Raw genomic sequence first — 25941 nt, 5'->3', positions numbered from 1 at the left:
CATAGGAGCAATTATTTCATATAGTTGGGACAAAAAATAATATATGGTTTCCTATAGATATAGGCAGGTGTTTTTTTTTTAATATAATATTTATTGAAATTTTCCATATAATAACAAAACAAAAAGCAAAAATTGAAAAAAGAAAAAACACAAAAAGTATCCAAAGAAGAAAAACAGTTAAAAAACACATAATGTTTAAAGAACCTTATCTTCTTTCACCTTCTTTCTCAGACCTCCTCCCCCCACCCCTTCTTGCATTCCAATTTGTGTTGTCTGCTCAACAAGTTCTTATCATTTTTCTCAACCTTAACTTAATCATTTCTTTATACATGCTATTTATTTTAGCCTTATTTCTAATTAATTTAAAAAACCCAATTTTAACTTAATCTTAAACCTTTTTCCTAAAGTCGACCCAAATTTCCTTTCCACAATTTCCCCACATTCCATAAAAATCGCAAAATTTATATATAAAAAAAAGAACTTAACAAACTATATTTTAACACCCTTTGGATTCCCAAATCCCACCCTCCCTTTCCCGGTTTGATCCCCAAATCAATGTCCATCAGTCCATCAATTCTCAGCCTGGATCCCAAACTTTCGAGGCTCCTAAAACTCTTTCCATTTCACTCTGCCGGGTTTTTTGACCATCCTTTGTGTTCAATGCCAGGGGAAGATCTGTCCCAATAGTGACCATTTTTCTTCCAAGCAGGCCTCTGAATTTAAAAGTGGAGCTCAAATTTTGTTCCTTAAATTTTTTAAAACTGTATGTCCCAAAAGCTCCAACTTCCATCTTGATCTCACTCAGTGGCGTAGCGTGGGTTGTCAGCACCCGGGGCAAGGCAAGTAATTTGCGCCCCCTAACCCGTGGATTTGCGCCCCCTAACCCGTGGATTTGCGCCCCCTAACCCGTGGATTTGTCCTAACCCCAGATGTTGCGCCCGGTGCGGCCGGCCCCCCCTGCACCCCCCACGCTACGCCACTGATCTCACTTGTGCTAACAGGCCTCTGATCTGCCTTGATCTTCCCCAACATTATAGCTTCACCTTCATTTTCCACCAAATTTTCCACCAAGTCCTCATATATCTCTTTTTCCACTTTCTCGAATTTATCAAATTTCATTTGCCCAGCTGCAGCACCTTCTGTTCCAACTTCAAGGGCTTTTGGTTCCACGACAATAGCTTGTTTCAAGTCTCTTCCTGTTCTAGCAAGTTTGTTTAATGCTTCATTCAATGTTGTCACCCTTGTAGTCAAAATATTACTCTGGTCCTGTATCTCTCCCTGTAATTCCTGGAGCTTTCCCAGGAGATGAAATGTCCTATTCAGCTCAGTCAGTATTTTTCCACTTACAGCCATTTCTTGCAGTGTTCCAAAACTCCCCTCTAGGGGGATTTTATTTACTTAGTATCTTTCCAGATCCAATCCAAAAGTCCAATGTAACTTATTTTTCTTTATTCCCAGCAGTTTGTATCCAAATTACAAAAAATCTAACCGGCAGAGTCACCAGAAACAACGTTTCCTTTTATTTCCCAGCTTTGACAGCTAGTTTGACAGCTGTCAAAGTCCGTATCTTTTCAGCAGGCTCTCTCACAGATCACTCCCGGGTCCCGGGGGGTTGCACTTTAGCTTTCCAAACCGACTCTTGTCCTCCAGCAAAATTAATTGTAGTGTCCAATCATGAAATTAATAGTTTTTCTCCACAAGGGACAAAGATGTTTCTCTCAACTTTAGCTCTCTAGTCCTTGCTTTAGGTTGTCTGCAAGGTGGGGGGGGCGGACTTCCTTTTTACACCTCCCCCGGTCGTACCGAATTTAAAGACAAAATTTCCTTTTTAAGTCCAATTTCCGTATTACTCACGGGTTGTTGCTTTTAGTCTGAATGTTCAAGGGAAAAAGTCAGTGCTCTCCGTCCATGGCTTGCGGCTTCACTCAGCAGGGGAAGCAGAGGACTCTCAGCACCGCACCGCTTCCCATTCCCCGTTCCGTAGCCTTTAAAAAGGCTCCTTCGCGGGTCGGGAGGGCGCTAATGGTGCCCACCGAGTCACCACGTCCACAGGCATCCGCGCCTGTGGTTTTTAGGGGTCCCCGCATCGCCGGCGCGGCAGGACCCGAACCCTGTTGAGCCGATTCCCTCAGGAGCTCGGAGGGAATCCGCCTTTAGGCGATGGCGCTAACCTGGAAGTCTAGGCAGGTGTTGTTTTTTTTAAAGGATATGCATGCTTTAAAATACAGAAGATACACTATTTTGAAGAAAATGGCTATACTAGGAAACAATGTTGTCATTTTCATTTCAAACAAAGCCTCTGATTTTACGAGATTGCTACCCAAAAATGTCACAGGAAAAAATCACCCAAAGGCGTATGTTGCACTTCTTAATTGGAACAAAACCAGCTTATAGCCTCTGTCAATAATACAGCACAAAATACACCAAGAAAGGCTGTTAATACAATTATCTTCTTATTGCTATTTTAGGAGACACAGATGGGCTGGTAACAGGATCTCTTATTCCATAATTTATGAGTACATGTGTCTTGAACAATTTTCCACTAGGGATATCAATCGCATCCTGTCCATTTTGAAGAAAATCCCCTCATGGCTTTATTTGGAACTAGCATGGCAAATAAGACATGGTATTCATCTTGAATCCTTCACTGGAATCCTAAGTGTAGAAGTAACCCAGTTGAAATCCTATCCTCCATCTATTTTCTTTCTTTAAAACATTTGGCAGAAATCGTATATGTGTATTTGGGAGTAAGTCCCATTGAACTAGATGGGACTTACTTTCAAACCTGCATAAGCTCATAGGGACATTTGTATCCTGCTTTACACCAATGAGTCCTCTATTAGAAGAACTGTCTGGGGTAAAGTCTGGTAAAATCAGACACTGGGAAATACTGAGTATTTAACAACATCTGATTTTAATAGTCATACAGACAATATTGCAGCACTTTTGAGGTACAGGAAACTCTCAACATATACAGATTTAATTTACGCACATTCAGGTTTACACGCTAGGCAAAAAAATTTTAAGGGGGTGGATGTCGAGAAGAAGAAAAAAGACTATGGCAATACCTCCTGCTATGGAACCCAATGTGTTTTAACTTTATGTGATATTGGCTTTATGCACTATCCCTGGAACGTAACTCCTGCATAAGTTGAGAGTTGCCTGTACTTATTATTAGACAAGAGTGCTTTTATTTATAAATGTGTTACTTAAATTACAAAGCCAAGTTCCAATTTGGCAACCCTGCAGCTTTGAAACTGTGGAGCTTGAAATGCTCCTGGAAACTACACTAAGTGATGGCTTATCATTGCGTCCAGGTGTACTGTACAGCAAAATATATATGCTGCAATTAGATTTGTAAATTGAGTGGGGGAGAACAAAGACTGCCACCATACAGCTTGTCTAATAGTAAGCAATCTATCCCCCCAATGTCCCTTCCCACATATTTAGGTGGGTTTTTCATCCAGAAACGTTTTAACATTTAGTGTACTATTTTATGTTTTAAAAACTTACTTTAAATAATATCATAAAGATGGTCATGTACACAAATTATATTCAGCCTGGCTTCTTCTGGTGCCTATAATTCTGCATTCACAATCATGAGAAACCCACTGTAGGCTAAAACCAACTGGAAGGCAATGCATTTCTGGATTTCAAAAATACAGTAATTATTTCTAAGTCGGCATCCATGCATATAATTGAACCCATGCAAACTTTTTGCACCTCTTTTTTTTTGGTAATGCATAACTGGCCACCCTCATGCAACAAGCACAAGAGCTGCCTGTTGAGTGCTTCCAAATCTTGGCTTCTCCAGCAATAGTAGTTGGAAACCCAAAAGCAAGACAGAGACTGCTTTGAAGGGGTATCAGTTATCACAAGGGTTTGAAGTTGTTTTGCACATGGTTACAGGGAGCCCCATCCTGACAGCATTTGGAACAGCAGCTATCAGAACAGGGATTGGCATAGCTGTCATCTAGAATCAGCCTTTGAATGCTTGGTGTGTCTCCCTTTCTGATACCTAGTTGTAGGGGGCTCTTTATGAAAACAAAGAAGCTGCCCCATTCTCCATCCTGCCAAGGCTCACTGGGAGAAAAATGGCAATAACAAAAAGGGGGGGGGGGCGGAACGGTATAGTGATCACCATGGAAAAGTTAGGTTGGGATACACTGAATTCCACAATCATATAAATAGAAGCAACGTATGGCCCCTAAGTAGCATATCTGAGAATAGCGGTGCAGACTAAATGCCGAACAGCAGTTGACAGTCAAACCTGACACAGGAACAATACTTAGTCCATTTTGAGCCTAACTTTGCGGGAATCATGCACTCAAGTCATATGACAACTGGAGAAAAGCCTCATGGCCAGTTGCAAAGGGACTTTTCAAGTCATGTGGAATAATCCTATGAATGTTTACTCAAAAGAAAGTTCTGTTCTTACTACATAGCATTGAAGCCAAAATAGACACACAAATACTCTCATTTCCCCCCTACAAAGTCTTTTCAGCAATTTTGTTGGTATCTCTGAAATATTTAGAACTTCTGCTGCAAGTGCCTTTAAAATTGTAGGGAGATGGAAGTGCCATTATTACTTACTTACTTACACACACACACACACACACACACACAGGGCCAAAACAGCTGTTGTCCTTTAGTTTAAATATATATTCAAACTCTTCTCTTCACACTTTTAAGAATGTCATTGTGGGTGTGGATGGGTATACTAAACGGTTCTTTAAAAGTACCCTATAAGTCAAGTGGTAGGCACAAATATTTCATAAAACTAGTACTTTAAAAACCTCATACAAGGGTTTCAAAGTAAACTGGAGGAGTTAAAATAAACAAACAAACAAAAATTAAAAAATTGTCCACTAGCACCTTAGAGACCAACTAAGTTTGTTCTGGGTTTTTCTTAGAAGGGTAGTAAAAAACCCCACCCTACCCTCCCACTATATATAAGGATCTGGTGACTTCTGTTTCAGTGTATCTGAAGAAGTGTACATGCACACAAAAGCTTATACCTGGAACAAACTTAGTTGGTCTCTAAGGTGCTACTGGACAATTTTTTAATTTTCTTATTATTTCGACTGCGTCAGACCAACACGGCTACCTACCTGAATCTGGAGGAGTTAAATTACTTTTAGATATAAAATACGCAGAAGTTATTTTTTTAAAAGTACTTTAAAAGCCTTGTTTTCAGCTTGCAGATAGAGGATAGCACTCCTAAACCACTTTTAAAAGCCTTTCTATGACTCTTGATGTGCTGCAAACATTAGGATGGCTCATAACAGTTGTGGTATTTTTTGCTCCTAAAATATTTAACTGGACCTCCTCATGGACCTTTGCACATAAGGCATGTTTTGAGTACTCCTTTTGCAGCTGTGTCAGTGTCACTAAAAACCCCTGATGCAGACAAGCTCTAGGGGGTCTGAATCCCACCCCTCCTTTTGCTTACAAAGCTGATGTTGTCCCTGGAACGTCTCACAGAATGGGAGTCGCTCAGAATTGCTCCTTCGGCCAGGTATCTTAACAAGAATCAGTGTATTACTGGAGTCGACTCGTCTGGGATCTTTTGCAGGCACAAAGGGCTTACTGATGGCCACCCTGTCAGTTTGGCAGTGTGTCTGTGTGGAAAAGAACTCCACCAAACAACCTGCATAAAGGTCCCAGGGCTGGGCACAGTTCTAGGCCCTCCTGAACTCTGGAGTCATTCACTGGCTAGATTTGTGTTCATTTCCCCAACCCAGCCCTGATCCCCTTCCCCTCATCGTAGTGATTTTATACGGACATGGAAAGAAGGATGTTTATGTTTCTGGGAATGGTGACAAGGGAGCCCACTGGAAACCGGAGTAAGGCTATTTCTAATGCTAAGCTTCGTGCAGCACAACTCTAAGCATATTTACTTCTTACCTGTTAAATGAAATGAGACTTACTTAGTAGTAAATGTGATTAGAATTAGAGTTGTGAAAGTCTTTTGGTTGCCCATATAGTCACCCCTTTCTCAGAGCTGCCTCACTGTCAACATAGATCTTAGCAACACAGAAAACTGCATTATACCAAGTCAGAACACTGGCTCATTTGGCAAAATTGGGTCAGCACTGACTGGCAAGGACTCTCCTGATGTTCGGTCTTGTCCAGCCCCACTTGGCAATGGCAAGGAATGGACCCAGGACCTTTGGCATGCCAAGCAAGAACTACAGCTGTTACCACTGTTATGTGTTACTTTTGAATAGTTCTATCACTGGCACGGTTTCATGCAGAGTGCCTCATGCTAAAAAATGTCATTTCTCAAAACAGAGGATAGAAAGTTAAAAGAAAATTCATGTCCATGACCTAAATAAACAAAAAGCTATGTGTGCATGTGATCTAAATGACCAGTTCCACCAGGCCTCCTCTCCCTCAACTGGCAGCAGCCATTCTATCAGGCTACCTCAGTGGGAGAGTTGGGAAGCAGGGCTCATTTCATCAGCTTTGCCAAAGAACTAGCTCAAGTGCCTCCTTCCCCTGACCTATTTCTATGCCAGCTGGCCATTATCAGATCTTCTATTTAAGAACTGTCTATTGTGTTTGCTTTTTTCTTCTTCCCTACCCATCCCTTTTCCTTTCAGTGTCATTTTTCCTTTTTCTTTTTACATTGTAAGCCTGCGGAATAGGACTGTTTCATTTTAGAAGCTATTCTAGGTGCCTTTTTGGTTTAAGACTGGGTTATAAATGCTCGAAATAAATAGAGTTTCTTTTTTTAAGATGCAAAGACTGAATGGAAAAGTATGGGGAAATGTAATAGTGTGTTTCCTCCATTGGTAGTGTGGCATCTGAATATAGACTGCATTTTTAATCAAGACTTATATTGGCTTATATCTTGATCAGGTTCCTAAATTAAATGGGCTTAGATTTTCAAATGTTTCATGCCAGGCAGAGAAAACCTTGGCCATTCTCCTAAGACAAGGGGGCCCCATTGATTTATAGTAGAAAAACAATTCTCAAAGTCATAAAAAGAGGAAATTAAAGGCTGAGAGCGAGGACACTGATCCTACATGATACAGAAGATAAAAAAGGCTGAGAAAACACCATTAGGAATGGGGAAAATAATACCATTTGCCTCCCAGTAAAATGAGCCATATCTTCTTCCTAAGGTTGAAAGGCCAAGAGCTAATGGGAGAAGCATCTAGCTGGCTGGGAAAGGAGGGGGAAAGGGGGAGGTGTACACTGAAGAGGTTTCTTTTTAAAAGCTGTGTTTTACTGAGTTTCTTCCTTTTTACTTTGAAAAGCTTTATTCTTTTAAGAGGCTACCTATGATAAATGTATGAAATATATTAGCTTAAATATATTGGCTTAAATGTAATTATGCAAAGGATTTAAGAAATGCTAGATTCTTATTTCATAGAGTCATATTGCAATAGGAGACCAGAGGGGCAAATGAGCCTAGCCCCCCTGCCAGACAGAAGACGCCATCCAAGCAGTCTTGATATATAGTTGTCAGGCATTTGTTTAGAAACCTTAAATGAAGGAAATCTTTCAATGTTGATGTGAAACTCAAGATCCTTGACATCTGTTGAACATAAAAATGTAAGATTAACCATTTGTTTTAGAAGGCAATAGGGCAAGGAGGGCAAGAGGTGAGCTGGTAATTAAGATTCCATGTAAGATATATTATTACTTATATGTCATATATATAGCTCTTTGTCTCCCTTATAAGGGCAAGGAAGTGGGTGTATCTTTTGTGGGTGTATCTTTTGTGATTGGTTCTACCAAACAGCCAATAGGAATTTCAACCAGGCTGATTGGACAGAGGCAGCCACAGGAGGAGCAAAGGGGGCTGGATTAAGGGAATATAAGTGCTGGCCAGAATGGCAGGAGGGCAGGCCAGAGCTTGGTAACCATGTACCACTGTGCCTCTTATTTATTTGTCTGACAAATAAATTACTATTTTAATTTCTCTATTGCTGCGTTGAATATTTCATTCCAGCTAAGCGTTAACCACAAGCAGGGTGCTACAGTAGGAGATTGGACTTGATGACCTTTGAGAATCCTTCCAACCTCATTACTCTATAGCAGTGTTTCCCAACCTTGTGCCTCCAGCTGTTTTTGAACTACAACTCCCATCATCCCTGACTAGCAAGACCAGTGGCAAGGGATGATGGGAATTGTAGTCCAAAAACAGCTGGAGGCACAAGGTTGGGAAACACTGCTCTATAGGTTGCTATTTCTATGCCTGGGTGCCACACTGGCACTTGGGCTGCTCTTCCATGAAGGATCATGGGTGAGGAAGGTAACTGAGTAGACAGCTGCTACCTGGTGGTGGTGGTTTGGGGGGTTTTCTTGGTGGGTTTTTTTTGGTTTTTTTGTTTTTTGTTTTTTTGCATTTTGTACTTTCATTCCTCTTCTACCCTAAGGTGGAGCTGGGGAAACAGTCATTTTAAATACACAGCAGGGTGCTGCAGACTGAAAAATATGAATAATAATGATATTTTTTAAAGCTCATATATAACAAAAATTATTCAGATAACTAGAATGACTATGGGATTCATTCCTGAGTCAGTTGAATGACCTGGAAGTAAATTATAAGGAAAAGATTCCCACAAGGGCATCCATGAACATGTAGAAACATTAAATATGTCATAATCTTATAAAATTGGGCAACAACAGTCATTTACCAGAAAGGACAGGCAGTTCTTCTATAAACAAAGGATTTACACTTCTGCATTTAAAAGCATCAAACTCTCTCAATTATTTAACGAGAGGCAAGCACACATACATACATTTTAAGTATTATTTCTAATAACCACAACTTATTTTCCTTGCAAGATCCATAAAATGGGGAGGGGTTGAAAGGCAACCAGACCCCCCAACATTTCTGTGTTTCCAATTCACATGGCAAGGGAACTGTGGGCATCACTGCAGTCGTGAGTTTTCTACGTGCACATGTACCACAGTGTTTCAATCTAAAATGCAGATACAGTATTTGCTAAGAGCACCCATTAATTTAAAGCTAAATCTTGCTTTCCAACACTATAGCAACTCTCCAGGAAATGAACTGCTGCAACTGTCCAGGGAATGAAGTGCCCTTGATGGATTTATGGCAGTGTAAATTATACCTGCTCCACAAGACTGTAATCCTTAAATCTTTAAAATTTAAAATCTTGTAAGAGCTGACAGTACATAAAATAGTGGCTAAAAAGGTCAGGAAGATGGATCATTGTTCTTGTGAAGAAAAGCTTATGTGGCTAGGGAACCTTTTATTTGTGGAATGATGACCAAGGAGGATGAAGGTTTATAGAGTCGTGAATAGCCTGCACAGAGCGGAAAGAAACAAAACATTCTATTTCATGATGCCAAAACTCAGGTCATTTATCCAAAGAAAGCCACTGCCAAAAAGTCGCATTATGCCTGAAGTTCTATGCAATCTTAATTTGGAGTAAGCCACATTGAACTCAGCAGTTCTTCTGGATAAATATGGACAGGGTCGAGCTGTATACCAAGTAATATATAATAACTGGCTTATGGAATTCAATGTCATATGATGTAGTAATGGGTCACTGGTATAGATTCACTTTTAAAAGATTAAAATTCATGGAGAATATCAATGGCCAGACCATTTCTATGTCTCTAGCTTAGTTAAAAACATGGTTTCCAAATGCAGGAATAAGTTGTGGTGAATCTTAGGCTTGCACACACACCACTTTCTCCTTCACTTTCATGCCTGTAATTAGGAGATAAAAATTTGCATTTTCAGATAAACTAACAGCAGTTCTCTATGATGCCCAGACTTGGAAAATTTATTTTAAACTATGCTTATTGAATGAAAGCAAGATTTGAAATCATAGTTCAATCTTGGTTTGATCTCCTGATTAAACAATTCCCATGAGCCCCAGCCAGAATGATCAGTGGTCAAGAGGATGTGACTTGTAGTCCAGCAACATCTGGAGGGCCATAGGATTAAACAAACCACAGTTCTCTGAATTTGGATGTCATGAGGAACCACAGCATAACAGAAACAAAAGAAGTTGCTGTTTACTGAATCAGGCCATTAGTCCATCTAGCTCAGTATTGGCTGGCTACAGCTCTCCAGGATTTCATATAGGGTCTCTCCCAATCCTACCTGGATGTGTTGGGGACAGAACCTGGGATCTTCTGCAAGGAAAGCAGATGTTCCACCACTGAGCTACAGACCTTCCAAATAAAGCAATGCAAATAAAATAATGCAAAAAAAGAAGGCCGTACATGAGCCTCAGGCTTGGTGTGGCTCAGTCTTGTAAAAGAAAACCACTGTTTTCCATTACATGTAAATCAAGCTTCTGGGAGGCTCATTCATTTGAGCCCCTCCTCCTCACTGCATCCAGTGGCAATGTATTTCCCTCTCCCTCTCCTTAGCTGGAGTGTATTGCTTCTCATTACTGGTGTGGCCACCAGCACGTGTGAAACTTGGGGCAATTGTCAGAGATTATAGCTGCAATGGCCAAAAATGGGATGATCAGTTGCAGTACACCCCTGAACTTCCCTCCCACCACATCTCTTCATATGCCAAGGAAAGGCAACCATTTATGTCAAAAACAAATTATCTTTACGGCACCTTAAAGACTAACACATGCATTATGGCATAAACATTTGTGGACTAGGGTCCAATTTATAACCACATAAAGCAAAAGCATCTCCTCAGCTTCCGTGGAATAGCTTAGTGCCTCAGTAAGTATTTGTCTGTAGCATTCCAGTAACTCCAGGAATAGCATGTAAGATTTCTTCTTCTGTTATCTGAATGGCATTTTAGACATCTAATAATAAAGCAGAAGAGATAGACCAGAAACAGAAGAAGTAATTAAGCCCAACATGTTTCAAATTATCAGGAGTTGAGGCAAATTCATGGCTGCCATCTACATAGCAACAAAGTCTGAAATTCCCATGAAGTGGTGTTTTATGAAGGCCCAGAAAACAGAAGCAAAGTTACACTGATGTCAAAGCTCCACATTTCTATGGCAATCTCTGACTAAGGTTTCATGTTACCCAAGCCCAAAACAAAAATCACCATGTGGTACTTAATGCAAGACATGCATAACTAAATTTCTGTTAACAGGGATTTGTTTGTAAGCCAATATTTTTATTTCTTGGAACTAAGAAGCATCAATCACTTATTTTTTTTAAACAAACAAACAAATCTCTAAAGCATTCTAATCAGGACTTGCCTCAAAAACAACATTTGTGATGATGAGCAAATGACTTTTAATGTGACTGTCAGATATGTCCCAAGTATGCACAAATTCTAGGAAAATCAAGCACCTCTTGTTTCAACAAAGAATGAAAATTTGGTGTAGTCTTTACCTGGTTCTGTATTCCTGAAGCATCCCAGAATACTATATAATACCACTGTCTGAATTATTTTGGACCTAACACATGACTTATGTAACAACAGCCTAAGGTTTTAAGTTAGCCCACACAATGCAATATCCAGCAGACAGAGAATAAAAAAACCAACTTAGAGAACCACTTTACTGAATGTTGAGACAAAATGGCAGCAGCACCCCAAAACATTCAACACCTGGTGTTACAAGTGTTTCCTAACTTCCCCCCCAACTTTTAGTCATTTTATATACAAGGCAAAACTAGGCTGACTGGCAGAGCAGTCCTATGCTTTTCTGCTCCTGGGTAAGTGTTATAGAACTGCAGTCTTACAGGTTCTCTAAGCTCAGCAATTTTTTTTTGTCCAAGTCACCAGATGTGTGCTTCTTCCCTCCTCCCAGCTTCTACCAAAGATGATGATAAATTTTCTTGGTTTATGCATGTTTGTACAAGCCCTGTATTTAGGCATCATTGCTACTGTTTATAAAAAGAGGATATGAAAGAATATGGTCTACCCAGATGTTGACACACACATTGTCTTGGACATGCTGTTTTAAGAGTGTGTACAAAACAGTAAATTGCAGGACTAACCTAAATTACCAAAGCCTGCTCTAAACTTTGTAATGAGCACTGCCAAATTTACAAACCATCTGCATTGCATTATGCCAGTTCTTTGGGCTGATGAGGGCAAACAACATGTATCATTTTTATCCATGCTTAAACCTTTCAAGGGAGGAGCACAGAAGAAAGGCTAGAGAGCTTCCCTCTGGAGTGTCAGAGAGAAAACCCAGGCTCTTGGCATCACTACTGAGTAGCAGAAACAGGAGGCTGGGCTAGCCTGCCACCAGAAATGCAGGCTCATTTCCAGCACCTGTATCCCTCCTGGGAAAGTAATGCATTCAGATGAACCAGGATGCATGGATATGGAAAGAGGTGTAGCTTGGTGATTTTAAATGAACACTGATCAGGTCAAACTGTGATTCATTTCAGATGAATAAATTCTGTAACTTGTATGTAAAGTTCAACAAGTACACAGCTAGGCAACCACCCATAATCAATGTTACGCGGCTAAAGCCCCATTTCCAAAATGACATATGTACAGCAAACATGTAAGAGGGAGCAGGACTGTGCCCACTAGTTCCACACCGGATGTTGTTGAACTCCAATAACCCCTGTCCCCACAGGGAGGCAAAAATCTAAAGAGAGATCCATATGTGTATATAACTCTAGGTGCATGGGTGCTCCACACATATATGATTAAGATTCCTAAGCACCTGCACTGTGTGACTGCCATGTGCATAGGTGCCCATGATCAGATCTTCATCTCTCCACAGAGAAGTTTCGAGTGAAGCCAATGAGGCATGGCAATGTCGGGGCTGGGGCTAGCAGCATTTCAGCAATTCCAAAAAACTCTGCCTCTTTTTGATGTTATGCAAATCTCAATATCATAAAACATGCAAATAAGGTTAAATAAGGGCTTCCAGTTCAGTTCAACCACTGTGGCCATCCTGCTCTTATCACCCATTTTTGTGATCCCAACAACCCAGAAAGCTGCACTCAGCACTGTAAGCTGCTACCTTACACACACTAGACTTGGGAGTGAGTTGTGCTTGAGAGTAAACACACATCGGTTCAAGCTATGTGACTCACTTAAGGCTGTGTGATCTACTGTATGTGTGATCACGGTCATTAATTGGGCATAGGCGCCGACTCCATGGGGCCTGAGGGGGCCTGAGCCCCCTCAAAAATTCGTTTGGGGGGCTCAGCCCCCCCAATAATTTAAGAAAATTATTACCGTAAATTTCGCTCTATAACACGCAGATTTTTTCTCCTAAAAAGTAAGGGGAAATGTCTGTGCGTGTTATTGAGCGAATGTGTGGTCCCTGGAGCTGACTCGCCGGAGCGCAGGGGCAAAAATCAGGCAAAAATAAGATCGGGCGGTCGGGCGGAGGGAAGGCGGAAGCTGCTGCTTTCCTGCATTCTGCCTCAGGGTCTTACTGCCCACCCGCTTCTGTTGCTGCGTTTGCTCAAACTCAACAAAGAGCAGGGAATCCCCTGCCCTCCTGGCAAGCAGAGGGTTAAGGAAAGGATCGAGTCCTTCCTTCTAATTCTTTCCTAGTCACACTGCGTGCAGGCTCCAGCCCACCTCCTCCTCCTCTCCGTGCTCTAGGGACTCGCAGGTGGGAGAGAGAGAGAGAGGGCTGGCTTGGGGGGACCGGGACTTTTGCCTTCCTTTCCTCCCCCCCCACCCCGTTAAACTCCTTCCCTGCATTCTTAGCCAGCTGCTTCTCTGCACACCCCTCTCGTGCTTCTTGTCCCTTCTGTGTTTTTCCTTCCCTCCCCATTTAAAACGTGGTGACAAAGCACGGATCCCCATGGATCCTCAGGATTTTTGCATTGGGTCACCCCAAATTCACCATCAGATCACATTACATGTCCATGGCTACAGTCTGTACCAAAAAAATCACGCACCCACTGTTGCCTGGGGCTGCAATGGTGCAAAAACGTGGTTACAAAGCATGGGTCCACAGGATCTTTGCACTGGGTCACCCCAAATTCACCATCAGATAACATAGCATGTCCATGGCTACAGCCTGCACCAAAAAAATCACGCACCCACTGTGGCCTGGGGCCACAATGGTGCAAAAACGTGGTTACAAAGCATGGGTCCACAGGATCTTTGCACTGGGTCACCCCAAATTCACCATCAGATCACATAGCATGTCCATGGCTACATCTTGCACCAAAAAAATCACGCACCCACTGTTGCCTAGGGTCACAGTGGTGCAAAAACGTGGTTACAAAGCACGGATCCACATGGATCCTCAGGATTTTTGCATTGGGCTACTCCAAACTCACCGTCAGATATTAAAAATCTTTATAAAATAGAGAATTAAATACATACAGAATGTTAAATTTTCAGTTTCGAAATATTAGTACTAGTTTAGTACTGTATTTCTATATTACTATAGTACTGTATTAGTTATTTTCAAATACTTAAATATTTTTAGGGTGTAAGACCCAATTAAAGCCCGTTATTTACATACAGTATTACAGTATTTACATACAGTATTAGGCATACTGTATTAACTTTATTAACTGTATTAAAGCATTAACTTTGAGATATTATTTTTATTTAATGAACCCTCAGCCTTATTCAAAGTAAGCTTAAATTAGCTATTTCACTTATTAATCAAAGTGCTATTACTGTGCGACAGCAATATTTTATGTTTTATTCTTTTAATGATAGTTTAGGATTTATTTAAATATCATTTCAGTCTTTTCAGAGCTATATATTCACTGCTCTGTAATAGTCTATAAGCATAATTGTTACTGTAAATTAAATTAGCTTTTTACGAAAATACCATGCGTGTTTATGTTTTGTTTCTTTTTTCAAAGCCAAAAAGTGTTTCAGGCTTGTCGAGTTTCCCGGAGTGTGGAGTTATAGAGAGTCGAGTTTTCGGGGTTCTAATGTTGATCACATGACTCTAAAATACTTTAAAAAAAACTTTAAAACTCACTAATTTTCATCTAAAATTTAGAAAACTTCCCGGGGCAGGACCCCGGTATGGGCCCCCCCAATATTTTTTATAAGTCGGCGCCCCTGTAATTGGGGTCCTGTGCAGATAAACCTATCCCATGTATCACACTAGTTATCAAGAGAGTATATATCCCCAGACTGTGTAGAAGTATTATCAATTTTAAAGAACACTTCCCAAACTTAAAAAGCAAGTGGTTAACACAGGGTATTGCATTTAAGAGTTTTCCCTCTCTTTAAACAGAGGCCCCATACCAGGGAAGGATTCAGTTGTTTTTACAGCACAGAGGAGACTGGAGACTGGTTATTCCCAGCAAACTCTGACATCTCTAGAGTTAAAACCCAGGAAAGCTGGAGGAGGTGACACTGTTGGAAAGTAAATATTTATGTAGTCAGGGCTTTCCTTCCTTTCCCCCTTTTCTCTGCCCTGCTTCTTTCCCTTTCTTAAAATGTCACAGATCAGCTGTTTTGATAATTGGACAGGAAGCAAGAGTTCCCCTGATGGTTGGCAGCTTAACACCAGTTTGTTCTGCCTTGCACTCTGAGCATTCATCCTTTCTCATGCTCACACCTATTGTCCTCTTCAAGGGGAGGAGGGCTTAGCAGGTTATTAAGGGTGAAAATATGAAATGGCTCATCACACAATTTAGCATCACACAGTGAGTACCCTGCTGGCTCCACCTCTGAACAGAAGAGCACCAGCATTAATGCTGATTGAGATCATGCCTATGGAAGTGACAGTGATATACTATACACAGATCCCAGGAGATCCTGACTGGGTGAACAGGACAGCCCACATTCTAGGACAGGGGAAGGATGGTAGCTCAGCGATATCTAAACCCCGGAGGCAGGAAAAAGAAAGGTCTAACTTGAATTGCAAACTAGCATTTGTGATATAAAAGGTAAAGGGACCCCTGACAATTAGGTCCAGTCGTGACCGACTCTGGAGTTGCAGTGCTCATCTCGCTTTATTGGCCGAGAGAGCCGGCATACAGCTTCCGGGTCATGTGGCCAGCATGACTAAGCCGCTTCTGGCGAACCAGAGCAGCACACGGAAACGCCGTTTACCTTCCCGCCTATTTATCTACTTGCACTTTGACGTGCTTTCGAACTGCTAGGTTGGCAGGAGCTGGGTCCGAGCAACGGGAGCTCACCCCGTCGCAGGGATTCGAACCACCGACCTTCTGATTGGCAAGTCCTAGGCTCTGTAGTTTAACCCACAGCGCCACCGCATCCCTCCAAAAGGATGTGTCAGAAGTTGGGTTATATATGACAGCAAAAATGCATTTTGCTCAGCACTAGGCTATGAGAGATTTGGGGAAACTCTTTAAGAACCATTTTCAAGTTGTTATTATTATGTTTCCACCCCTTCCTCAATAATTCAGCTCTAGGCAGCATACACTGGGTTCCCCAGCACTCTCCCATCCAGGCACTAACCAGATTCAGACTTGCTTAGCTTCAAAAAGGTACTTATACCAGATGTCAAACCAGTCTCGGCCATTAGACTTACTAGGCAACCTTGGGGCAGACACTATTTCTCATTCTTAAGGTTTACACTCTTAAGAAACTGCACAGGGTATGTGCCCTTTGATCCTTGGCAAAAGGGAGGAGTCACAAAGTAATATATAATTCAAGTTTCACTACTTGCTTTGCTATGTTGCCAATTTGCAAGAGGCTGAGGATATATTTTAGCTCTGATCTCATTGTTATTAAAGAGCCAAACACTGAAATTTGAATGACTGCACTTTGGAGTAGAAAGCAGCACACAGAAAGGACAAAATGCAAAACATTTACATACACATCTATTCACCTACAAATTTGCAAAGGCACAGCCCAGTCTTGATTACAGGCCTAGATTGGACTTATTTTTAAATAGCCGTTATAACAGAAGGGCATATTCACTGGACAAGGACACCTCTACATTAGGATCCTCTACAATTCATGCTGCATTTTGAAGAATATAATCTTGTAACTACAGTTAATGTGTATGCCAAAGGCAGAGGTGGGAAAACTTATTGGCTCTAATCAGCTTTATGGGCCAAACCACCAATGATTTAAGTTTGTCAACATATTTTTTTCCTTTAAAAAACAGCTTTCACACAGAAATCCATCAGAAAACCTGCTTCATCTCTCATAAACTGAAGTATTAATAAATCATCTGAATACCTAACCTCTATTAAAGATCCTAGCTTATTTCAGCATTATTTTTTAGCCACTCATCTCTGAAATCTGTGTGAATTATTCCAAATAAAATGTGTCCCATGAATTCTAGACCAATTTCCTATTTCCAATCCAAGATAATTTTCCCCACTTCATTCCCTACCGAAATGTCGTGTAATTATTTTTAGTGTATAGATGACCTTCCGGCATGTTATGTGTAGTGGGAAGTGCTTCTGTTTCTTCAGTTACACAGCAATCCAAACTGTAGGAAGCCAGCGAAATTCATCATGGGGGACTTCTGCAAGCATAATGAGCAAGGATGGGAGACTTCAGCCAGTTCAGCCAGAGATCCCCCTCTTCCAGACTTGTCACAATGGAACTTGGGTTTGGATTGATCAACTAAATCACTGCACTATTGGGAGCTAGCGCAACAAGTCCCTCTAGCACAAGGGGGCTTTCTCCCCCCCCCAACCCCAAATCCTGCCCATTTGTTCTGGGCAAGGTTGGCAAGCAGAAATGCTTGTGCTGGCAGAATGATCATATTAGTGCAATGTTGAATCTCACCATTGGTATTTTTGCTATTATTTTAATTGCTGTTATGAAATTTCGCAAATCTGTTTGATGTAGCCCACTGTCAAGAGTGCCTTGAAATTAAAAAGAAATCATATTGCAATCCATTTTATTGCAATGTTTGATTGGAGAGAAAGAAGTGAAAGGCACAGTGGCAATCAGTCCTACGCAAGCCAAGTCTAAAAATAAGTCCAAAAGGAACAAACTCAAAGGAAATAATAAGTAAATTTATAAAGGTTTTCAGGAATGCTAGCTGTTGGTGAACTGACATACAGTCCTTCTGTTTCATTAGAGGGCTGAGAGAAACATAATGCTTCTGGAAGATAACAAAACACTTCAGCTAATCTATGTTTAAATATAGTTCTTGGGGAAAGTCCATCCAGTCACTCCATTAGGTTTCGCAGCCTTGGGCACATCTTTGCAATATTAACACCTTGGGGAGGCTTAACTCTTAAAAGGGGAGCAAAATTGCTTCCCTTGCTTATTCCACTCTCCAGGGTAGAACAAATCAAGCAGCTTAAATGTCTTCCAGTTCCACAAGGTCCAAAGCTATCTCCTTCCACATTTAAGTAGCCTGGAGGCTGCACATGACAATACAAACCATCAGTTTGTCATGTGACACATCAAACAACAATTTGGTCTCTGAAACATACAAGGTCCAAGATCTAAAAATACCTTTTGCAGAGAACTGTTCTACCTACCCATTCTCTTAGTTGTGCATTCAGACATTTTGTTAACACTAAAGAATAGCCATTCACACCCACCCCACCCCATCAGAATACTAGGCATTCCCTTCATGCTTAGAACAGCCAGGGAATCCCATTACTGTTACAGTATACAGGGCAAGAGATTTCATTTTCCTCAAGAGCTCTCTTAACATCGCACAGAGTGCTACTTTATCTCACAACAAACACTTCCTAACTAAAATTAAACAAGAGGACATTTCTTTGAAGAGGATCATTTGAAAGCTGCACGTACAAAACATTTCCCAGCTCTGACATCTTCAGTCTTGACTTCTCACTGCACACAAACCATGAATCTTCTAAGATGGCAATAATCAGATATTTTATTCAAAGAATGCACCAATGGGCATCTCAACAAACTTCTGATAACAGAGTTAGGACATGATACTCATTTTGCACAAAGAATATATGGAATACCATGTATTCAAGCATACTATGCTCAAGTTATAATTCTTTTTGGGGGCAGGGGGAAGAAGTCTATATATTTTTTTTAAATGTGGGAACAAGTATTAATATCTGCAGTTGCAAACACAAGAAGTGTGCTGCAGCTGAATGTCATCATTCAGTTAAATTGGTATATAATTTTTCTTTCTTTTAAAAACATAATTACTGTGCTACTGACAGCACAGTGTACTTTCAAGAACAGAATCCAAGACTATGTGAAATTTGGTATCAAGAGCAGAAAAATTCTCTCTTCTACACTCTCTGTCAATAAGTAAGGTAAAGGTAAAGGTACCCCTGCCCATATGGGCCAGTCTTGACAGACTCTAGGGTTGTGCGCTCATCTCACTCTAGACAGCCAGCTAGACACTTCCGGGTCACGTGGCCAGCATGACGAAGCTGCTCTGGCGAACCGGCACCAGAGCAGCACACGGAAACGCCGTTTACCTTCCCGCCAGTAAGCGGTCCATATTTATCTACTTGCACCTGGGGGTGCTTTCGAACTGCTAGGTTTGAAATGTTTAGTAAATGATACTAAAGTCCTATATAGTCTTATTTGGGGGAAAGTCCCAATGAACTCAGTAGGAGTTACTTTTGGGCAGGCATGTATAGAATTGCCCTCTGAGTAGGGGGGGCAGATGCCAAAAAATAGAACAGGGCTTCACTACCTTCAATAGTTGCATAGATGAAAACATTTCAGCAGGGGTAACGCTGGGCTGCAGGTTCAGTCTTCTAGCTTAGGGTGTGAACCACGTAAGTAACGGGCTCTGCCCTACTCCTTTAAAAGTAGAGCAGGAGGGGAGTGTCAAGTGTTGGGGCAACTCTGTGCTAAAGCCTAGCCATGAATTCTAGCATTTGCTGGTGCCTGTTAAGCTTTGTAACCTGTATCCTGAGCTGATGCAAAGATCATGTAATAAAACTTTCAGGATTTCCCAAGCCAATAGTTAAGAGTCTTTCATCTGAGGGTGGGGACCAAGACACTCAGGATGCTTTGCCTCCTCTCTCCCTTGGACCCCATCCTGAATCCTGGCTTGTTCCCTAATCGTCCACCATCATTCCTCAGGAGCAAAGGTAGCATCAGACTTAGTGGGAAGCCAAGAGTGGGTAGGGTACCACTCATCTGGACTCTAGGTGGCTTTCTTGCCAGTGGTTTACTTGGAAGGGGGAAGTACCGTATTTTTCTGTGTATAAGACTAGATTTTTTCCTTAAAAATAACGTCAAAAATTAGGGGGTGTCTTATACATGGACATATCACCCCCCATTTTCTTAAAACTGAGTCCTCCAAAATAAGGGGCGTCTTATACATGGGGGCGTCTTATAGACAGAAAAATACGGTAGATCCAGATGGAAGCAATGGCCAGCAGTGGACCAGATAGAGCAGGAGGCAGTGGTGATTATACAAGCCTCTCAGCCTCCTCTGAATCGTTTGCTGGGTTAACTTTTGAGTTCATTAATCTCCAGCCCTTCTTCGCTGCGTTTCTACTCTGGCTCCAGTCTCCAAGCCAGGTGCTGGGAAGTGAAAACCGAAAACCTAAAAAATGCACACTGAACTAATTTCAGCTGCACTCCTATACTCACTCATCTGGGAGCAAGCCCCACTGAATTTATGAGAATACTCTTTTAGAAGTAGAGCAGGAGTTTTGTGCTGTGAAACTCTTTCCATTGCCCATGGTAATACAGAAATCGTGTTAGATATCTGATATGTTAACCTGAAAACCAGTCCATTTTAGGAACTTTGGAAAGCTTCCTATCAGAAGCCAAATCAGGGTTCTTTGCAGATTTTGGCAGTTATGACTCCTTGCAACTGGGCATTTTGCCTCTTTAAGGTACGGACAAGGGAGTGGAAAAAGGATAATTTGTATGGTGAGTTCCTCAAAACACACAGCAACAAATTTTCTCCCCAGTTCTATCTCTGCAGCTTAAGCACACACTGAACGCACAAACACACAAACCTCAAACCACCACACTTCAGTGCTTCAGCACACTGAGAGAGCAAGGTCTCAATTCTAGATAATAACTCTAATAACTCTTCAATTCAGCTATATGAAAAAGATAAAGCTGTGTTTGTCTGTTTGGTCCCTGAGCCGGTTATGTAGCTGCAGACCAGCCCACATTATTCACCTGAACAGCTCTCCCCACCCCTCTTGCTTTAAATAAACAAACAAACAAACAAATAAATAAATGACATATATCCACCTGAGATGCAATTCATTGGCAGGAGGTCTGTTTTTCTCACGAGGGAGACGCAAATGGAAGCAAAGCCCAGGCACAACTTAGGGGGAAATGCACATAGTGCTGATTCAGGCTATTACAAACTTGCTGAAAAGAAGGCAGTTCCCAGCGTCACTAAACATTCCCCGCCTATTGCTCTCACCAGATGGAAGAATCTGGGTGGAGCCCTAGACAAAAGCTAAGGCAAACACAGGGGGGGGGGGAGAGAATTATTTTGTGAGGGGAGGGAACAGAGGTGTTTCCTTGTTTCCATGGGAATGGGGAGCTTCCAAGATTACTATTCATCTACATACCAGAACCAGGAAAATGGGAAGGTAAGAAGAAGGCTAGAATGCAAGACAGAGAAACTAATTCAACCTGTATCAGTCACGAACCACTCCTTCATTTCTCTAACACAATTCTACCTTCTTACTCTCATTTCTTTCACTGTTACTCTCTCTGCGCTTTCATTGCCCATTAGAGAAATCTATTTGGAGCTGCTGTTCATGAAAAACTCCTTCCATATACCCTAGTCCTCTCTACATTCTCATCCATCTCACAGTGACATCACACAGCTTAAGCTGGACTTTTCTTTTCTCTTTAAAAGATGTTAACCAAAGCTCTACTCCCCCCTCCCATGAATATTTTCAATATTTGACGTTTGAGATGGGTGTAGTGGAGAGCACATTTAGATTGGTTTAGATTGCCACTGGCCATGAAACCCATAGCCGGTGATGGCTGGTATCCATTGGGACCAATAGAGTGGAAGGCAGGGAGACCTTTTGTTCCCATCCTCTTCCCTACTGAATTCTTCAAGGGCAACACTGAGGCTAAGGAGAAAGCTGAGAGGGAGTGCCACCCTCTGCACTGGTTGGAAGTAAGATGGCAGGCAGATTGAGGTTGGTGAGGTCATGTCCCATTTGGCCTAAGATCATCCTCCACTGCCCATTTCATGCCTTTGGGAAGATAAAATGGAATGGTAAGCCACTGAATGCTGAAATTCAATGCAGCTGTTGTGATGGAAGCTTATGGGCAGCTTTGCCCTTTGGGGAAAGGTAAAATCTTCCATGGGGCCATGGGCATAGCCAAGGGGGACAGGGGGGCTGCTGTCCCCCCATCAAGTAAATAAATAAAAATACTTAACTAATTGAGATTCTGCCCCCTTCAACATAAAGCCCTCCTCCTAACATAAATCCTAGCTATGCCCATGCATAGGGCTTTTGGGATACAAATAATTAGATGCTTCAGGACAGCTGGGGGAATTTCTAGTTAAGAAATCAGGGAGAGGGGAGGTAGGAAAGCTGTGAAAACAGTTTATGCATTGCTGAGAAACTAGAGGAGTTGTGTACTATTGGTGGAAGAGTGCTATGCAGAGGCAGAAGGTGGGACTAAGCTTCACATATTTATTCTAATTCCACAGCCAGCTTTTTGCCTGTGGCTCTAGCATATTTACATAAACGATACCTAGCATTTCACTTCAACCGTAAGCAGCAACTGCATGAATAATTGTGTGGTGTGATCTAACATGACTCAGCATTCTTCTGTTTTAAAGGCAACTCATGTTGACTAACCAGTTTATAATTATTTTGGGAATGGCTGGCTATTCTTTATGAGACTGGCTGTCTACCTTTAGGCATACTGTATTATTGTTTCTATCATTAATTTTAGCATCCAAAGCACATTATGATTCTTAACTCATCACCAGCCAATCCCATGCAGTGCTAAGCATACCTAACTCCAGCCATTTCAGTTGTCGTAGGTGTGTAGCTCCACATAGGATCAAGTCTTCTGAGGCAGTTCCTTAACACCCTCCTCTTTTAGACTGGGAACTGAAGCAGGGAGTGAGCTTCTTGTCTCATGACCAAACACAGGAAGCTCAATGATGAGCTTTTCTATGGCCAACCTACTCTCACACACTTTCCATGTATTAACTACCACTAATAATTCAACATGTTGAATTTTTTGCCTCTCTTTAAAGCAGTTGTTCCCAAAGTATGTTTGTTGGGGCACCTGCATCATTGGATGGGATTCAACATCACACTATGACAATTGTTCTGACAGCACAAGCATTTCAGCTTGTCAAATGGAACAATATCCTTTCCGCTGTTCCAGAGCTCCTCCAGAGCCTTTTTTTTTTTTTTTTTTGGTGGGGGGGAGACACACACAGAAGTGTGTGGAGGTAGGAGAAAATGAGAAGTTCTGCTGTGCTGGCAGGACTTGTTGCACTGGCCCTCGCCAAGAATTGTTCAGAGATCCCCTATTCCTCCCACAGAACTACAATTTCCAGAGTACCCTGGGAGGAGAGATTGATCATTAAACCACTCTATGAATCATCAGAGGGAAACCTCAAGCCTCAACAGTAAGTGGAGCCAAAGCCAATGAGAGACAGAGGCAGTGAATTCTTGTTTTGTCCCCATTCTCCTCCCTGCCAAGTTCAAGAAGGACAACACTAAGCCTAAGGACGAGGAAGATGACAGACTGGGCCTGTCAGTAGAAAGGTAGACAGGTGAGGGCTAGGAGAGGGGCAGGCTAGCCGAGGGCAGGCTGAGGATTGAGCAGCCTCCGGTAAATAAAGCATTTGAAGGCTAAGATTAAACATTTTTGTTTGCACATTTTAACACACCCATTTTGGTTTTAAGCATGTGCTTTGGTGGATAGGAAAAGGTGAACTGGCAGGAGTGTCTAGGAGGAAGTATTTTCTTTTGTTTTCAAGCACATACTAAGGCCAAGTCCTGATACTATTGTCATTGTTGCTGTTGTTGTAATTACATTCATTATTATTATTAGTTTAAGGAAAACCAGACCAACTTTTTACAGTGGAAGTGATGTGTATACCAACATTCTTATAGTGAGGCTAAACCATTTTTTTGAAAAGAACAATGATGATTTTTAGACTATTACACCTCTTATTCATGCCGGTATGGTTGCTTGGAAAACATCCTATTTGTTGAAATGTAAACATTATATCGACATTTGATCTTTGTATTTATTGGACACTAAGTAAGGCATTTAATTATACCTTTCTACTGGGATGGAATAATGGCTTCACCTAATTTAAACCCAGAAAAAACCTGTGCCCTTTTTGAAACACAGTTTCAGAAGAACTCATTAAATTGCATAGATGGGAAGAGCACTGCTTAAACTTTAAAGCATAAAGCTAATAGCCTAAAAAGAAATATTCAAATTAACCACCGACTAAGGAACCTGTGGAAGGACCACAATAAGTAGAGCAGAACGAAATTAGTGTGGCTTTCAGTTTAGAGTCTTATTCCAAATTAATATTGCTCCAGGCAGCCGAAGTTGAAAAAAACAAACACTGGAAGGTTTATTTGAATAAATATGGTGTTTGTGCTGCAGCCAGACTCCAGAGTCAATTATCACCGGCATCCTGAAAGGTTTTGTTAGAGTTGTCCTACACTTTTTTTGGGCAAGCATAACCACCACATGTATTCACTGTTATTTAAACAACCCTGTACACATGCCAGAATGACAGATGCAATTGCCAGTATGGTCTCTGAGAAGATATCACACCAGATCTTCTTTATTTGGAGCTGCCTTCTGATCCATTTCTGAGGACAATTCAGAGTAAAGTTTATTCCTTACAAAGCCCTAAATGGCTTGGGATGACCACCTCCAGCATGGGATCACCTATTACATTATGAACCTGCTCACATATGGCATTCAACATCTGAGGCCCTGCTTCATATTCTACTACCTTCAGATGTGTGCCTGGTAGGGAGGTGAGTGCAGGTCTTCTCAGTGGTGGCATCTGAAAAGTGGAACTACATTCCAACAGGTTTGGTTGGTTGGTCTCTTCTCTCTCTGAGTTTTATTTGGGTGGCAAAGTAGGACTCTATTGCCTATCAATATCAGGAAAGCATCTTCACTGTATTATTTTCGGCACCAGCTTCAAACATTTTTGTTTAGGCAAGCCAATCCAGACACACAGAATTGTGAAAAGTTAGTTTACTGCTGATTTTAATGGTTTTTAAAAACATTTTAAATTATTTGTTTTTAACTGTTTTTATTCAGAATTTTAATATTTATTGTAAATTGCTTAAAGGTTTTGTTACAACCAAGCAGCATATAATTTTTGATAAGTTAATTAATTTAAAAATACATTTTTTATTTTGCCATGTCATAATTCTGTTCTAACCTCCTGCTATGGAAATGCACTTTAAAAAACTGCCCCAGTGGTTTTATATCCCCCTCCCTCTCGTGCAGCTTTCTGAATGTTTTTATCTCATTGCTTATTTGTTTTGTTCGATTTGTGAATTGCTCAATTTATGAAACATCTCAAAGCAATTAAAGACATCAGCAATCAAAACATATCTAAAATGTCACATATAAAACAGTAATTCAAATCCAATACAGATACAGATTAGAAAAAAATATCCACTTAAAAGTGATGTTCTTTAAGGTCTTCAATAGTTGCCAAAGAGACAACAGAGTCACAGAATATATGATACTGAATGGGGTGAATTCCAAAGGGTAGGAGCCACCACACTAAAAGCCCAATTCATACATTGTACAGACAGAATCTCCTGACAATATTGCGTCTACATGAATTATTTCTTTTGTGTTTTTGTGTTTTTAATCTGGGAGCTGCCTTGGGGAACTAACAGGCAGAGTAAGAAAATGTTCCAAAACAAACAAACAAACAAATGCCTGACAACCCCAATTGCCCCAGAGTAATGTTTTCCTGCAGGAAACATAAAGTACAATATATACACATAGCTATCATGTAAACTGTGAGGCTACCATGAGGAAGATTGCAGAGTCAAGTATGAAGCTTCCCTCAGTCAACAACATCCCTTCACAGGAAAGGAGTCTGATGCCTCTCCTAGCAGGAGGATTTCATTACAAGCTTCTTGTTGCTCGATTTTCAATTAAGGTTTATCGCCAAGCATTTGTTTCAACAAAAGAAAGGCTTTGACTGTAAAAACTAC

General features: G+C 41.2%; 1 protein-coding gene across 8 annotated transcripts in view; it reads right to left on the bottom strand.

Annotated features, from left to right (window-relative positions):
- The window catches only part of SH3PXD2A (SH3 and PX domains 2A), a 259240-nt gene that overhangs the window by 148808 nt on the left and 84491 nt on the right, over window positions 1-25941 (bottom strand). The window contains exon 1 of one of the 8 annotated variants that reach the window (XM_081863409.1): window positions 20978-21112. The exons of the other annotated variants lie outside the window; for them this stretch is intronic. Within the exon in view, the coding sequence (XP_081719535.1) occupies window positions 20978-20993 (16 nt within the window). The 5' untranslated portion in view covers window positions 20994-21112. Of the gene's footprint in view, window positions 1-20977; window positions 21113-25941 lie in introns of those variants that run through there. 8 annotated transcript variants of the gene reach the window in all.

The sequence above is a fragment of the Podarcis erhardii genome, assembly GCF_964252035.2.
Source record: "Podarcis erhardii genome assembly, chromosome: 5".
Taxonomy (NCBI): domain Eukaryota; kingdom Metazoa; phylum Chordata; class Lepidosauria; order Squamata; family Lacertidae; genus Podarcis; species Podarcis erhardii.
This window is presented reverse-complemented; position numbering and strand designations above follow the sequence as displayed.